General features: G+C 38.7%; 1 protein-coding gene across 2 annotated transcripts in view; it reads right to left on the bottom strand.

Annotated features, from left to right (window-relative positions):
- Positions 1 to 16,951, bottom strand: part of LOC306960088 (ELKS/Rab6-interacting/CAST family member 1-like) — a gene marked incomplete at its 3' end in the record, with an annotated part of 300,396 nt that extends 283,445 nt beyond the window's left edge. For both annotated transcript variants that reach the window (XR_013792655.1, XM_079552392.1), the window contains exons 1-3: positions 16,433 to 16,951; positions 5,592 to 5,669; positions 5,370 to 5,525 (exon numbers count right to left, since the gene is read on the bottom strand). Coding sequence is in view for 1 of the 2 variants with exons in the window: in XM_079552392.1 (XP_079408518.1) it covers positions 5,370 to 5,525; positions 5,592 to 5,669; positions 16,433 to 16,948 (750 nt within the window). The remainder of the gene's footprint in view (positions 1 to 5,369; positions 5,526 to 5,591; positions 5,670 to 16,432) is intronic.
- Between the last annotated feature and the right edge of the window lie 227 nt (positions 16,952 to 17,178).

Here is a 17,178-nt window from a genome sequence, read left to right as displayed (position 1 = left end):
GGTTACACCAAAATAATGCACCAGCCAATCAGAATCCAGTATTCACCCAGACCATGGTATGGAGGCAGGAAGTGAGATTCTTATAGATACAGACGCGTCTCGTCATAGAAGGGGGCGTGGCTTCGCCGAGGGGGAAAATAGAATCTTTAGAGAAACACAATTTTCCCTCTTTTTATCCATTTTCTGGTGGAATATGAACTTATTTATCAAATAAATAAAGTCAGGTGTAAATCGGGCCCATATGGATATTTTCTCACAGCAGATTGTTCAGTAAAAGTGAAAAAAACGGCAGTTGTAGCTAGCGCTAGCTAACCGTTAGCATTAGCCCGATGCTAACATGTAGCATCATGTTAGCATTCTCCGTTATTCATGTATTTATGGGCTGTTGAACCACTTTGCTCCTCCCCATGTCTTTGTTTCTTTATTTAGTAGAAACTATATTCATAATTCAGCGTTTGTTAAAGCAGTTTTTGAATAATTAGAGAAAATGTTCATTTTTTCAAAATTGTTTTCCCCCTTAACTGTTTTCAAACATGACCATATATGGGCAATTCCAGAGATGCGTCTGTATCTATCGATTTCCATTGTAGCTGTTGTCATAGTAACGATAAACAAATGTTTAATGTTTAACGGAAATATCAAATAAACCTTATTTTATCGTCTCAAAAGTCGTTCCTCTTGTTCTCGCACCTTAAGCCACAACGGGACCACATGTTATAGTCGTAGTTTTACACTTACAATCGCTAGTTTTAGTTTAATCTTATTTCTCTTGATCACTTCCTGCCTCCAGATGACACTGATGATGTCACTGATGATGTCACTGATGATGTCACTAATGATGTCACTGATGATGTCAGCAGTTAAAGGGTCTTAAGTCATACGTGATGTGACCAGATATTCTTACAGCAAATAAGCTAATCACCCCTAAAGAAGTGACAAATCCTATATTAAAAAAAATCTATATATGGAATATTCTTCCCTAGAAAAAAATTCATTCCAGATTAGGGCTGTGCAATTAATCGAAATTCGATTACGATTTCGATTACAACAGTAAACGATTACAAAATTAGCATAATCGCCAAAATCGATTATAATATTTTTTTTCAATATATATTTTATTTTTTCCCCAAAAAAATTTTTGCCATTTTTTTTTCACGTTTTTTTTCTAATTTTTGTCACTTTTTTTTGATGGATTTTTGTCACTTTTTTTTTTTTGTCATTTTTTGATGGATTTTTGTCACTTTTTTGTTTTTTTGTCCTTTTTTGATGTTTTTTTGTCATTTTTTGATGGATTTTTGTCACTTTTTTGATGGATTTTTGTCACTTTTTTGATGTTTTTTTGTCTTTTTTTGATGGATTTTTGTCACTTTTTTGATGGATTTTTGTCACTTTTTTGATGGATTTTTGTCTTTTTTGATGGATTTTTTTAAAGGCAACAAATAATCGTTTGAATAATCGTGATTTCAATTATGACAAAAATAATCGTGATTATTATTTTTTCAATAATCGAGCAGCCCTACAGATTTAGAAAAAATAAATGTACTCTGCAAAATAAATGACCCGTCTTGAGAGTCTGCTGCTGATGATCACATACTAATTCAATTTTAAAATGTTAGTTTGTGCCTTTGAGACTAAATGATATCTTAAACACCGAGCGCTGCTTAAGAGAAGTTTCCCTTTCAGAGTCGACACACTTCAGCTGTAAACTGGGTCAAAGCGAGGCCGAGAGTGCGACTTTAGCACCACCATAATCCCCGTGTAAAACTCCAGGCTGGTGCCAGAGTGGCTGAGGATCCGTCTCATCCAGATGTCTCTCCGAACGATCTGGCAGCTGGACGTCCCCCGACCGACACCGGCCTCATCTGTTCACCCTGAAGTGTCGAGACTTCCGAACCACGGCGAACCCACGGCTACAGAGCGACGGGCGGGAGGGGGGAAGGGGGCGGAGCGTTTCAGAGGCCGTCTTTGTGCATCAGGAGGAAACGTGCAAGATGACGGTTAGCGCTAGATCGTCTGCTCCGGAGGGACGGTCTGCTGGGATTTTGTATAGATCTATGAGTTGGTTTGTCTAAAAATACAAATAATCCTAACCCCTTAACTCCCACCTGAACCGAGCACATTTTCTCCAGTTTGGCTTTACCCCAATCCAAAAGCTTCTGGAAAAAAGGTTTGAAAATAGCAACAAAACTGAGACGAAAACAACGATGGAAATGTGAGAAAAAAAGTGACGAAAAAGTGGCAAAATGTCACAAGAAATTGACATTAAATTGACGAAAAAATGACAAAAATGTGACAAAAAATGGACGAAAAAATGACAAAAATGTGACAAAATGTAACAAAAAATTGACGGAAAAATGACAAAAAATCACAAAAAATTGATTAAAAAAAATTACAAAAATGTGACAAAAAATTCATTAAAAATTGACGAAAAAATGACAAAAATGTGATAAAAAAAATATGACAAAAATGTGACAAAAAATTGACGAAAAAATGACAAAAATGTGACAAAATGTGACAAAATGTGACAAAATGTGACAATTTTTTTTTACAAAAATGTGACAAAAAAATTGATTAAAAAAATGACAAAAATGTGACAAAAAATTTATTAAAAATTGACGAAAAAAATGACAAAAATGTGACAAAATGTAACAAAAAATTGACGGAAAAATGACAAAAATGTGACAAAAAATCACAAAAAATTGATTAAAAAAAATGACAAAAATGTGACAAAAATGTGACAAAATGTGACAAAAAAATGACAAAAATGTGACAAAAATGTGACAAAATGTGACAATTTTTTTTTACAAAAATGTGATAAAAAATGACCAAAAAGTTACAAAAATGAGTTGAACACCCAACAAAAACATGTTGGGAAAAAAATCTGATGACGTGAGGAAAAGGATCCTCTCGGTTCAGGCGGGAGTTAAGTTTTGTGTGGTCCTCACTTATTTCAGGAACTGTTTGAGGGTCAAGATGTGGTTTTAGGGTCAGAATTTGGTTTAGATTAGGATTAGGGTTAGGATCCAGGGTTTAGGGTTCAGGGTTAGGGTCTGAGTAACACATTATGTCACTAAGATAGCATTACAAACGTGTGTGTATGTGTATGTGTGTTATACTTATGACATTGTGAGGACCAGTTTGAGTTTTTAACCAACAGAGTGACAGAGTGAGGACATTTTGTGTTGTCCTCACTTCTTTGAGGGACTGTTTGAGGTTCAAGATGTGGCTTTAGGGTTAGAATTGGGTTAAGGTTAGGGCTAGGATGAAGGTTAGGGGCTTAGGGTCCAGGGCTAGGCTCATTATGTCTGCGAGTGTCCTCACTAAGATAGCAGTACAAGGATATATGCGTGTGTGTGTGTGTGCGTTTTCTTGTACTTGTGACATTGTGAAGACCAGTTTTGCACTACAAAAAGTCAACATCAAGCATTGGCTTAAATGACTTGAATTGAGGAAATGTTTCTTGTTTTGAGCGGTTTTCACTCATTTAGACACTTTTCCTGATCGGACCCAGTTTGCTTTGCTTGTTTGAGGACATTTCACACCAGTTCTAGGGTAAATCTGGCTTGAAATAAGAAAGTAAAATTGCCAATGAGACAAGACCAATTTTCTTTCCCCATTGGCAAAAAAAATGACCTGAAATAAGGACGAAATGTATCGAAACGAGTCAGAAACATATCAGAACAAGTGAAATAATCCAGGACAAATGCCCAACAACTTCTTAACTCGTCAAAACAACTAAAGTTTGGATTATTATGCTCATATTGAGATGTTTATACTGATCTAGTTAATTACTTTTTGCAGTGTGTTAACCAACAGAGTGGGGACATTTTTGTAAAGTGAGGACATCTCGGGGGCTCCTCACTTATTTGAAGGACTGATTGAGGTTCAAGATGTGGTTTTAGGCTTAGAATTGGGTTTAGATTAGGGTTAGGGTGAGGATTAAGGGTTAGGGTTAGGGTCTGGGTAATACATTATGTCTATGAGTGTCCTCACTAAGACAGCAGTACAAGGATGTGTGTGTGTGCAGCGAGATGAAATCTAGCGTGATCTGTGAATCTGGCCGGCAAAAACACACGCCAAAACAAACATGACGACGCCGGAGGATTTGCGAACAGATCTGTTTGAGCAGAAATACAGACGAGGAAACGAACGAAGCACCACAACCAGAGGCCGATCGATGTGAGCTTTTCTGAGCCAATGTCGATCGTCTCGCCTGTAATGCAGTGTATGATGCTTCTCAACCAGATATGGGCAAACGTGTTGGTGCAAGGGCCACATTCGGTTTTCGAACTTGCCAGGAGGACCAGGACCGTTTAACAAGTACAACTCTCCATCTGACTGTATAATATATATATAATAGTAATCACACACTAGAAACAGCAGTTATGTAGGATCTCCCTTTTGCATGTCAGGCCTGGTCATGTATAATGGGCCGTATTAACCTCTTAACCCCCACTTTAACAGAGCGCATATTCTCCAGTTAGGCTTTACCAAAATCTAAAAGCTCATCTTAAAGCTAAGTCCTATAAAACTCATCTAAGATGTTTCCTTGTTGTGTTTCCATGCGTTTGTCAGGCTTTTGTTGCATTATGAGCAGACCCCCCCCAGCCCGCCGCCTCCCCCCCAGCACAAGCTCAGGCTCCTCCCCCCGCGGCAACTCCAGAAACATGGAGAGTCCAGCCTCTCTCCAGGAGTTGGGATCCGGAACCCAAGCTGTGCGTGGAGGCGAGCCCGACTATATCCAGCCGGTATCTCTCAACCTCCCGCACAAGCTCAGGCTCCGCCCCCCCAGCACAACCTCCCGCACAAGCTCAGGCTCCTCCCCCCCAGCACAAGCTCAGGCTCCTCCCCCCAGCACAAGCTCAGGCTCCTCCCCCCCATCACAACCTCCCGCACAAGCTCAGGCTCCTCCCCCCAGCACAACCTCCCGCACAAGCTCAGGCTCCTCCCCCTCAGCACAAGCTCGCGTTCGGGCCCCAACCCCAGGTCTGGCTCCAGGGTGGGGCCCCGGCTGCGCCATGCCGGGCGGCGTCATGGTCCTTGATTTAACACTGTCCATATGAGTCTTCTGAACTGCTCTTCGTCTGACCCGTCACCTCGGACCTGTTTGCCATGGGAGACCCGACCAGGGACATAAAGCCCCGACAACAGAGCTCCAGGATCATTCGGGCTCAAACAACCCCCCCACGTTAAAGCCATATATCGGCCTCAAATACCAGCTGAGCTCTACATACAACACAACATACTTTGGTCAAACTTCTTGGATGTAACTTGTATTGTCCTCTGGTGCCACCACAGCTCACATGTTTCCACACTGGCCTGATACTGGCTCTGTAAGTGACCTTTGTGACCGTGCACTCTGAGCATACCTGACTTTCGTCCTGCACCACCCTGTACTGCTCCTTCCACACAGTGATCTTCGTGCCCTCGTCTTTCCTCAGCGCTCTCTCCTTCTTGAGCTCCGGGCTCCAGAACGTCTTGATGGAGTTCATGGAGGAACTTAGCTTGGACTCCTTCGCCTCCAGCTGCAGGCGAAGCAAAAACCCATGTTTAAAAATGAAACAGACATTTTAAAAGCAGCGTGTCCTTACGTCTCTGCGGAGGAGTTCGTTTTCTCTCAGCACCTCCCGCAGCTGCGTTTGAAGGTCCGTCATGGCTCCGTCCCTGACCTGGAGGAAGAAAACATCGATCCTTAAAAGGAATACAGGGCGTTTTGGGATCTTATAGTAGATCCATCTCTCGTTACAGATTTTCTCATCAAATTGTCAGACGCCTCCTTGGATGTAGGGCTGGGGACCGTTATCGTAGGGCTGCTCGATTATTGAAAAAATAATAATCACGATTATTTTTGTCATAATTGAAATCACGATTATTCAAACGATTATTTATTGCCTTTAAAAAAATCCATCAAAAAAAGACAAAAATTAATCAAAAAAAAAGACAAAAATCCATCAAAAAAAAGACAAAAATCCAGCAGAAAAAGACAAAAATCCATCAAAAAAATGACAAAAATCCATCAAAAAAAGGTAAAAATCCATCAAAAAAAATGATAAAAATCCATCAAAAAAATGACAAAAATCTAGCAAAAAAAAGACAAAAATCCATCAAAAAATGATAAAAATCCAGCAGAAAAAGACAAAGATCCATAAAAAAAAGTGACAAAAATCCCAAAATTAAAAATTAGAAAAAACATGTGGGGAAATGTTTTTTTTTGAAAAAATTGAAAAAAAAAAAAAAAGTGAAAAAATAAAAATTATAATCGATTTTTTGCGATTATGCTAATTTTGTAATCGTTTACTGTTGTAATCGAAATCGTAATCGAATTTCGATTAATTGCACAGCCCTACGGTATCGAAAATGAAGGTTTGGGTACTACCGGTATCGGAAAAATAAAAGTATCGAAAGCAGGTACCGGTAAGTTTTTATGCTGTTGGTCATACAAATTTAAAAAGAAAAAAAAAAAGGGAAAGACAAGTAAAAAAAAACACACACAAAAATGGTCAAAAAGGGAAATAACGTGGGGGAAAAACGGAAGGAAAAAAAAGGGAGGTAAATTTGGGTAAAATTAGAAAAAAAAAATGGGGGAAAATTTGAAGAAAAATTTAGGGGGGACATTTTTCATTTAAATTGTTAAGAAACGTGGAAAGGTTTTTTTCGCCTGCTGTTAAAGGAAGCTTCATCTCAAACAACTAATACAAATGTAAAAGAAATAAAATGGAACATCGTGTTCAAAAGACAGACTGTCCAAGAGATTTTCAAACACCGATCCCAAGTGTGAACGCTGTAAAATAACACCTGGTACATATTTTCCTACTTTTTTGAGTTGTCCGAAATTATTGTCATTTTGGACTTGTATTTTTAGGACATTTTCTGATATTTTCAGACTGCTTTGGGACCCTTGCCCAGTTGTGGCTCTCTTTGGCGTAATCCCAGATTCATATCACCTAGGGCTGTGCAATTAATCGAAATTCGATTACGATTTCGATTACAACAGTAAACGATTACAAAATTAGCATAATCGCAAAAAATCGATTAGAATTTTTTTTTTTTTTTTTTAATTTTTTCACATTTTTTTTTTTCCCCACATTTTTTTTCTAATTTTTAATTTTGGGATTTTTGTCACTTTTTTATGGATCTTTGTCTTTTTCTGCTGGATTTTTATCATTTTTTTTGATGGATTTTTGTCTTTTTTTTTGCTGGATTTTTGTCTTTTTTTTGCTGGATTTTTGTCTTTTTTTTGATGGATTTTTCTCTTTTTTTTTGATGGATTTTTGTCTTTTTTTATGGATTTTTGTCTTTTTTTGATAGATTTTTGTCTTTTTTTATGGATTTTTGTCTTTTTTTGATAGATTTTTGTCTTTTTTTTATGGATTTTTGTCTTTTTTTGATAGATTTTTGTCTTTTTTTATGGATTTTTGTCTTTTTTTTATGGATTTTTGTCTTTTTTTGATGGATCTTTGTCTTTTTTTGATGAATTTTTATCATTTTTTTTGATGGATTTTTGTCTTTTTTTTAATGGATTTTTGTCTTTTTTTTATGGATTTTTGTCTTTTTTTTTGATGGATTTTTATCATTTTTTTTGATGGATTTTTTTTTTTTTTTGATGGATTTTTGTCTTTTTTTTGATGGATTTTTGTCTTTTTTTGATGGATTTTTGTCTTTTTTTGATGGATTTTTGTCTTTTTTTAATGGATTTTTGTCTTTTTTTTGATGGATTTTTGTCTTTTTTTTTTGGTGAATTTTTGTCACTTTTTTGATGGATTTTTTTAAAGGCAACAAATAATCGTTTGAATAATCGTGATTTCAATTATGACAAAAATAATCGTGATTATTATTTTTTCAATAATCGGGCAGCCCTGATATCACCTAAACAAATAACATTCTATATTTCATAAGACAGACCCTTAAAGGCAGTGATGCATCTTTGTCAGAAATCTGGCAACCCTTTTGAAAATATGCTGAAGAAAAACTTGATTTGGTTTTGTGAATTTTACTTGTGGCATTGTGTGAGTATTATCATATGTTTGTTTTGTTTGTTTGTTCGGCTTAGTTTGTTTCAAGGGGAGGGCTTGATTTGAAGTTTTGTGTGGGTTATTTTGTATTATTAAACAAAAATGTATAAAGTTTTCAACAAAAAAAAGAAATAAAATGGAAAGAAAAGAATAAATTAACATTATTCATCTGTTTTATGGTTCTAAATGAAAAATAATGAAGTATCGGTACCGAAAACTAAGTATCGTTAAAGTACCGGTATGGAAAACCCAGCCCTACTTGGATGTGGAGCGAAACGTTGGCTCAAATACAAAAAAAGTCCCTTCCTTTTGTTTTTTCACATACAGTGGGAGGAAAGAGTGAGTACGCCCTTTGGAATTTCTCACATTTCTGCCTAAAAATATGACAAAATGTAAATGTTTGGGCGGTTTTAGTTCAAGCAGACACTGTTTAATCATTCCTCTCGGGCCACCGGTCTGGCCTCTCCATTTTCATCTCTTATCCCCCGCCTTAACCGAGCTTTACCTAAATCTAAAAGCTTAAAAGAAAAGAATCAAAATAGCGACGAAAATGAGGATGAAAACGGAACAAAAATGTGCCCGGAAAGCAACAAAAACCCACAAGAACATGACAAAAAAGAGACGAAAACACAACAAAGCAATGGGAAAAAGCAACAAAAAAGCCAGAAAAACACAACAAAAAAGTGACGAAAAAGCAACAAAAACGTGACAAAAATGTGGCGACAACGTGACAAAAAGTCTCAATCACTTTTGTAAGTCTTAGCTTTCAAATCAGGCATTACACTGTTGCTCTTCGGTCAAGAAGCTTTTAGTTTTTCAGTCCCGCCCCTGATTGTAATAAAGATCTGACCACAGTAAGTGACCGATTTAGGCAGAAATGTGAGAAATTCCAAACGGTGTACTCACTTTTTCCTCCCAGTGACATCACGCATAGTTCCGGCGGCCATTTTGAATACTGAAGTAGCATAATCAGTACTACTACATGTGACAATATCTGTACTCAGGATGAAAATGAAAGAAAACTGATCGATAGTGGCGTTTTTAATGTACTCGTAATCATTGTTCATGAACACTGGAAAAAATGAAATCTTATCTTAAACAAAAATGACTTGAAAGTGCTTGAAATAAGACTTTTAATGCTGCTTTTAATACGGTTTTGACTCGTCTTGAAACAAGATCGCCAATGGAACTAGACAGATTTTTCTTGTCTTTGACCATTTTGTCTCATTTCAGGTTTTTTTTGTCTTATTTTAAGCAAATTAAGGCTTGTTCCATTGGCAAATCTTTTTTCAAGAAGAGTCGAAACCTAGTCAAAATCAGCATCAAAAGTCTCGTTTCAAGTATAAATCAAGCTATTTTTCAGAGATAAGATGGCATTTTTTCCAGTGAAGATAACAGTTATAACACGACCCTTGAGAGAAGAAGAAGAAGATCTTTATTTATATAGCTCCTTTCACAGACATGGTCACAAAGCGCTTTACATGAGACAGTTGTACATTCACTCCACACTCGGTGTAAACTACGTTTGTAGCTTCAGCGCCCCCTGGGGGAGACTGTCAGAAGTGCTTTCACGACTACACACGTCTGCGCCAACGGACCCTCTGACACCACCACACATTCACTCACACACATCATTCATCCTTGTGCATGTTTTTAGTGGTAGGGGAAACCGGAGAGCCCGGAGGAAACCTACGCAGACACGGGGAGAACATGCAAACTCCACACAGAAAGGCCCCGTCCAGGTGGGAATCGAACCCGGGACCTTCTAGCTGTGAAGCGAGAGCGCTAACCTCTGCGCTACCGTGCCGCCGAGAGCACACGTTTATGTCATACAAGCACTATATCTCTGTCTGTGGAGCAACAGCAGGATCTACTAAAGATCTGCTTCACTCTGAAGACTGAATGAACCCATCAAAGAGACAACAGAAAACCTTTCTCTGTGATTTTTACAGTTTGTCATGTCGACAGAGTCTCAGTCTGAGTCAGTGTTTAAGCTGCTCAAGACGTTAGCATGCTACCGGTTAGCAACTGTCAATGGCTTCAACACGATAAACACATGTGTGGCTCACATGTATGAACAGCTCTGACCTCTGTCACATGTTGCTGAAATAGCCGGCTGCATATATGGTTTGACCCCGAAAAAAATTGCTACAAAAGGTTTGTCAATGGTTTTCTGTAGTATCAGGTTTGCTTATCAACATACTAAAAGTCGACCATAATCTGACCACTGGAAAGGTCTAATTGATTGACTGCGGAATTCTTCCGCAGTCAATTATTGGTTTTCATGTTCTTTATTATTATTCCTCTTCCATCTTTTTCCCGATTTTCTCCAGCTTTCAGCACCTTCATGCTTTGTGCAATTTATGCAAGTTATGCATCAAAACGTTCCGCATGTTGAGGAGAAGGTGCTGTTACTTTTGGGACTTTCTGCAACTTACGGTTTTTCCGCAATCGCCCAAAATGTCGGAGATTTTTCCCATTGACTTATAATGGAGCTGCCGCAAATCCAGGCTTTTCTGCACTTTTTTCTGCATTTTCTGCAATTTCTGCACTTTGTGCAGGTTCAGCTTCTGCAACTTGTGGGTTTTGAGAAAAAATTGTCCTTCTGCAGATTTCCAGTTTTTTTATACGGGAGTTTGACATTTTTGCATTAGTGTGTATGTGGGAATCCAGCCAATGGGGAAACTCCGCCTTTCAGCCATTTGTGCTTCTGCCAATCAAGCCCTGAGGCCATTTCAACAGTTTGACCAGTTTATGGAATATACAAGTTTATGCAATATTAACAATTTATGCAAATTAACCACTTTATGCATTTTGAAACGTTTATGCAACTTAAGAGTTTATGCCATTTAGGATTTATGAATTTTAAAGAGTTTATGCAATTTATATGATTTATGCAAATTAATCCATTCATGCATTTTACCACTTTATGCAGTTTATACAGTTTATGCAACATGACATTTTATGCATTTTACCAGTTTATGCAAATTAGATTATGCAAATTAAGCAATTTATGCAATTTGAACAGTTTATGCAATTTCTGCATTCGCTTCCCGCAATTCCGCAGTCAATCGCAATGGCGCAGCCATTGCATTTCTAGTTTCCAAGATGGCGTCCAAGAGGGCGGCGAGATCCTCCTTTATTATTCATCCTAGACAAGTCACTTTGGTTCTAACCCCATGTTTTGGGCGTCTAGGAATCCAATGGGCTTGTTCAAGTTGTAGTCACATGATCACATAATTATAATATACAAATCGTGGACAAAGACTCTAAATATTAACATTAGCGAGTTGTCATGGCAACGGCACACATTTTCAACGCAACCTTTGCTTCCCACAGGTTTAGAGGGCCATGGATGGGCTCATTTTAAAGCCCCGCCCCTCTTCTTCCCAACGCAATAAAAGGTACGTCATTTACTCACGGAGATATTCACTAAAGTCTGCGAGGTGGTCGCTCTCTGTTATCAGTTAGCATATTTAAATTATAGTGAAAGGATTACAATTACAAAGTGATTACAAATCTTAATTATTTTTGAAGAAATACCTTTGATTTGCACCAGATTTACGAATAGTCATTGTCACTGTTCCTCCCATAAAGGTGGATTATGTGGATTGGCACAATTTCCCACTTGACGTGGTCCACAAGCAGGTGTGCGTGGTCGTCCACATCCTCCGCAACTACACCGTGCTAACCGGTAGCATGCTAACGTCTTGAACACTGACTCACTGGTTTCTTCTTGAGCAATGATTCCGAGTACATCCAAATGCACAGTTGTCTTACTTTTATATTCTGAGTAGAGACATTGTTACATGTTGTAGTACTGCATAATTCTACTTCGGTATTCAAAATGGCCGCCATAACAACAAATGTCACATGACTGAAAGGCATGTACAGCAGTGTTAATTTTGTCAACATATTTTAATTTGTTTTTAGTCTTTTGACTAAAATGTAATGTAATTTTAGTCGAGATTTAGTCGAAAAAATCTTTTCAATTTTAGTCTAGTTTTAGTCGACTAAATGTCAGACTAATGTAGTGGACTTTGCATTGATAATATTGATTCTAATCATGTTTAATGTTGTTCCTCTGCTTCATGTTTCTGCTCCACATGAACAAAGCTCAGAGCTGATCCTTTAAACATGATCTGAGGCTCTTTCAGACGCTCAATACAAGTTTGGATGATTTTAGTCTCTCCTTTTCATGTTTATTTAGTCTGATTTTAGTCGACTCAAACATCTGGACATTTTAGTCACAGTTTTAGTCTCATGAGAAACTTTTCATTTAGTTTTAGTCCAATTTTAGTCACAAAAATATCACTTTGACTCAAATTAAGACTAAATATTTTAGTCGACGACATTAACACTGATGTACAGGCCCAAATTCTGACAGATTCTAGGACTCAAGTAATTTTGCGAAGTTTTTTTTAATTATTTTTATTCATCCAATCACATGACCCCAGTAAATTCAAGCACAATAAACACTTAAACATGGAATAAATGTTGCAGATGATCGTGGGCAGAGAAGAGTGTTTTAGGAGAAACATGACGGACATTTGCTGATCCCATTTCATACCAATGTTAATACAAAGCCTGCCCTAAGTAAGACGCCCTGAGTCCTTTAGTGCGCGGTGAGAGGAGGGATTCAGTGGCAGCGAGCGGAGACGAGCGCATGACTAATGCTGCAGAGTCAGTGGGAGGACGGGCCTCTGTGTGTTTGTCATACTGTATGTACCACACAGCTCTTCTTTTATTTAGAGGAGGAAGTAAGAAAACATTAACCCTTGGATGTCACGAAAGATGTGACTAAAACACATTCAAGACTCCTTTAAACGTGATTATCTAAAAGCATAAATGCGCTTAGAAATGTTCAAATGTTGTGAGCAATATTATGCAAGATCTACATATTACTTGTGATCGTGTGAAATTCACGTTTTAGGCACGAAAGAGCAGACGGATTTCTGCAAAAATCTAAAAGTGTGTAAGTGGTGAGAGTGTGGAGGAAGCAGGCGTTGGGAAGAACTTTAAGTGTCTTGGATTGAATCAGTGGACGGGGCGGCTCGATTATTGAAAAAATAATAATCACGATTATTTTTGTCATGATTGAAATCACGATTATTCAAACGATTATTTGTTGCCTTTAAAAAATCCAGCAAAAGTGACAAAAATCCAGCAAAAAAGTGACAAAAATCCATTAGAAAAATGATAAAAATCCATAAAAAAAGGCAAAAATCCAGCAAAAAAAAAAGACAAAAATCCAGCAGAAAAAAAGACAAAAATCCATAAAAAAGTGACAAAATTCCATAAAAAAAAGTGACAAAAATCCATAAAAAAAGACAAAAATCCATTAAAAAAAATGATAAAAATCCATAAAAAAAGGCAAAAATCCAGCAGAAAAAATGACAAAAATCCATTAAAAAAGTGACAAAAATCCATCAAAAAAATTACAAAAATCCAGCAAAAAAGTGACAAAAATCCAGCAGAAAAAAGTGACAAAAATCCAGCAAAAAAAAGTGACAAAAATCCATAAAAAAAAGACAAAAATCCATCAAAAAAGTGATAAAATTCCATCAAAAAAAAGACAAAAATCCAGCAGAAAAAAGACGAAAATCCATCAAAAAAGTGACAAAAATCCATCAAAAAAATTACAAAAATCCAGCAAAAAAGTGACAAAAATCCAAAAATTAAAAATGTGAAAAAAAAAATTGAAAAAAATAATTAGAAAAAAAAAATGAAAAAAAATAAATAAAAAAAAATTGGAAAAAAAATAAAAAAAAGATTTTTTGCGATTATGCTAATTTTGTAATCGTTTACTGTTGGAATCGAAATCGTAATCGAATTTCGATTAATTGCACAGCTCTATCAGTGGATGGATGTATATTTCTTCACAGGTTGCTCAGTGAAGCTAAATGTAATAAAAAATGTATGAATTAAAGTGGGGGAGGCGGAGCACCCAGGAGGAGTCCCCGGGTCTTGGTTTATGACGGCGTTCTACCCTGACATGAGGCGTGTTGGATGCAAACTGGCCGTTTAGCTTTCACCCTGGTGCTGCTGATTCATCCTGTCGAGCAAAATAATGTGGAAACAAAAGAGCTTTTTTTTTTTATCAAAGTCACAAAAAATCCCTGTGACACTTTCATTCAGAGCTCCGTCTCTGAGCTCTCCCCGAAACGCCGCGACGTGACTGGAAGAGCGTGTGGCTCCGCTTTGCATTTCGCACGGCAACTTAAAGGGATATTTCAGGATTTTTGACATAGGGCCTCATTTCCTCGTTATCCAGAGTGTTGTTGATTTCTGGAGATATTTTTTTTCTTAAATTCATGCAGTTCTTATATTTGAAGAGCTTAGTGGTGCTAGGCTAATGCAAGGCTAGTGCATGTCTATGGTATCAGCTAGCCTGTATTAAAAACAGTGTGACCCGCTCCACAGAGCACCTGAGGCAAATCACTGATAACACCAGACTAACCATATACATGTCTGTGCTAATAGAATCATTATAACTGTTTTGCATTTATATTTGAGCAGCTTCGTGGTTGTATAAGCGACGCGGCGGCGGCGTGATCTGCTAGAAAATAGTCCCTCAAAATGCGGCTTCAGCGCTCGACCTCCGCACAAACCGCTAACTTCTCTTTTTTAATTTCATCATCGGATCCGGTACTTTTTCCAATGACGCCATGAAACATGATTTGCATTAACGCACTGATAAGGCAACATTTTTGACAGCACTATTAAATACTTTATCAATATGGATTTTTTTTTTTCTTTCAAAATTCCGATAACTCGATAAGTTGTTGTTGCTCTAACATTAACCTGTTACTCACCGTCCCCCCTGATCAGAGCGCCAGGGTTACGAACGGGTGGCGTTCACGTGACATCACAACATTCTAAAGAGCCAATAGATACAGACGGCATCTCTGGAATCGCCCATATATGGTCATGTTTAAAAACAGTTAAGGGGGAAAACAATTTGGACAAAATTTAACAAATGCTGAATTATGAATCTAGTTTCTACTAAATAAAGACACAGAGACATGGGGAGGAGCAAAGTGGTTCAACAGCCCATAAATACATGAATAACGAAGAATGCTAACTTGATGCTACATGTTAGCATCGGGCTAATGCTAACGGTTAGCTAGCACTAGCTACAACTGCCGTTTTTTCACTTCTACTGAACAATCTGCTGTGAGAAAATATCAATATGGGCCCGATTTACACTGGACTTTATTTATGTGATAAATAAGTTCATATTCCACCAGAAAATGGCTAAAAAGAGGGAAAATTGTGTTTCTCTAAAGATTCTATTTTCCCCCTCGGCGAAGCCACGCCGTCTATGACGAGATGCGTCTGTATCTATAGTTTAAAATGGAGGTGGAGCAACTGACGGTAACTGACAAAATGCATATTTTTGGCTCATATCTCAGTCATTACTGGAGGAATCCACATGAAACAAAAACTGTCACAAAGTTCATCGTCTCCTCTGTCGGCTCATATGAACTAATGTCCAGTTATTTTCTCTGAAAAACATCAAAAGGTGGTGACAATATGTGAAAACATGAGTGTGATGTCCAATAGAAAGGACTTTCAGACTTAACAATAATCTCACAGGTTTGTGAATCCGATCACGATCAGACACTGAAGAGGAAAAACATTTGTCAGTTTTCGTTTTGGAGATTTCTGACAAAAACTGCATTTCTCCCATAGAGTTGTGTTGGCCCCGCCCTCCACCTGACATTATGACATCATCACATTCTAAATCGTGAACGCCACATATTGTGATGAGAGAAGTTGTTTTTCACTCACACAGATCGTAGACATAAAATGTAGTTTTAGAAACTAGAAGGTCTTGGCTTTCAAATGAGGTTTCACACTGGTAGGGCTGGGCACAGTAATAACACCAGTCTGGTATCGACAAAAAAAAGGTTTAGGGACTGCTGGTAATGAAAAAATATCGAAAGCAGGTACAGAAAAGAAGAAATATAAATCTTTATATTCAAGTTTTGATGCTCTTGGTTCATCGAAATGTAAGAGTGATTAAAACGTGGGAAAAACAAGTGAAAAAATTGGGGAAAAATTGAAAATAATTGGGAAAATCTGGGGAAAAAAGTTTTTTCTTATTTTATGTTTTGTAAACATTGGGGGGGGGAAATGTAGACAATTTGGGAAAAAATCTGAAAAAATGTGTTAAAAATAAAGAAAACACCTCTTGTATTTCACCTCAAACGAATGACACTAACGCAAACACACAAAAGGCATCAAAAAAAGTATCGTTCAGGTGTCGGTATCGAAAACCAAGTATCGTTAAAGTACTGGGCAGTAAGGTCAGAGGTCAATCCGCGTTACATTTGCACAACTGCTAAGCCTAACTCTAACCCTAAGATGGAGGTTAATTTGCATACTTTACATAATAGTAAACAGATGAAACCCACCTGTCTCATGGAGTGAGGCACCGTGGAGGCCTGGGGGGGCTGGGTCTGCAGTTCTCCCCCGAACGCGATGGCGTCGGCGGGCACGAGCGCGCCCCCCCCTCCTCCTCCGCTGTTTATGTTGGGACTGCTGCCCATCAAGGCCGCCCTCACCCCGTACGGCACCCTGGCCCCGGCCCGTCCCAGCGTCATGGTGCTTTTGGGGAGGGAGGGGTTCAGCCCGCTGCTCAGGCTGCCCAGGTCCGCCGGGTCCTCGGCCGAGTCCGTGAAGTACATGGGCCCCCCCGTGGCGTACGCCGCGTTTATGGACTGGATGTTCTCCATGGAGAGGGTCTTGCCGGAGCCGGTGAGTCCGCTCGCCGCCGCCGCCGCCGCCGCCATGTTCCCGCTGTTTCGCCGGTGTCCAGCGCGCGGGGAGCGGGGCAGGCGCGGGGACCGTCCCGGGCTGCCGGAGGCCGAGCCGTTTCCATTGGAGCCCACCACGTCGAGTTTGGACACGGAGCGAGAACTTCCGTACATGATGAAGAACGGAAGATCCTGAGAAACGTGTTTATATCCAGGAGAATTTCACGCCTCGAAGCCCTAATTCTGATAATAAATAAAAGCCTCCTCTTTTATGTTTAAACCTGGACAGAAGTGAATAACTTCCTGGTGAAGTGGGAGCTCAGACGGCGGCAGGTTTGGCTGGACTGCGGCACTGAGGCGGTGTGGACACAGCTGTGAGCGGAGACGGATCCATGGGGTTTGTT

Source organism: Gobius niger, assembly GCF_951799975.1.
Source record: "Gobius niger genome assembly, chromosome: 2".
NCBI lineage: Eukaryota > Metazoa > Chordata > Actinopteri > Gobiiformes > Gobiidae > Gobius > Gobius niger.
The sequence above is the reverse complement of the archived record's forward strand: the minus strand, read 5'-3'. Positions and strand labels throughout refer to the sequence as shown.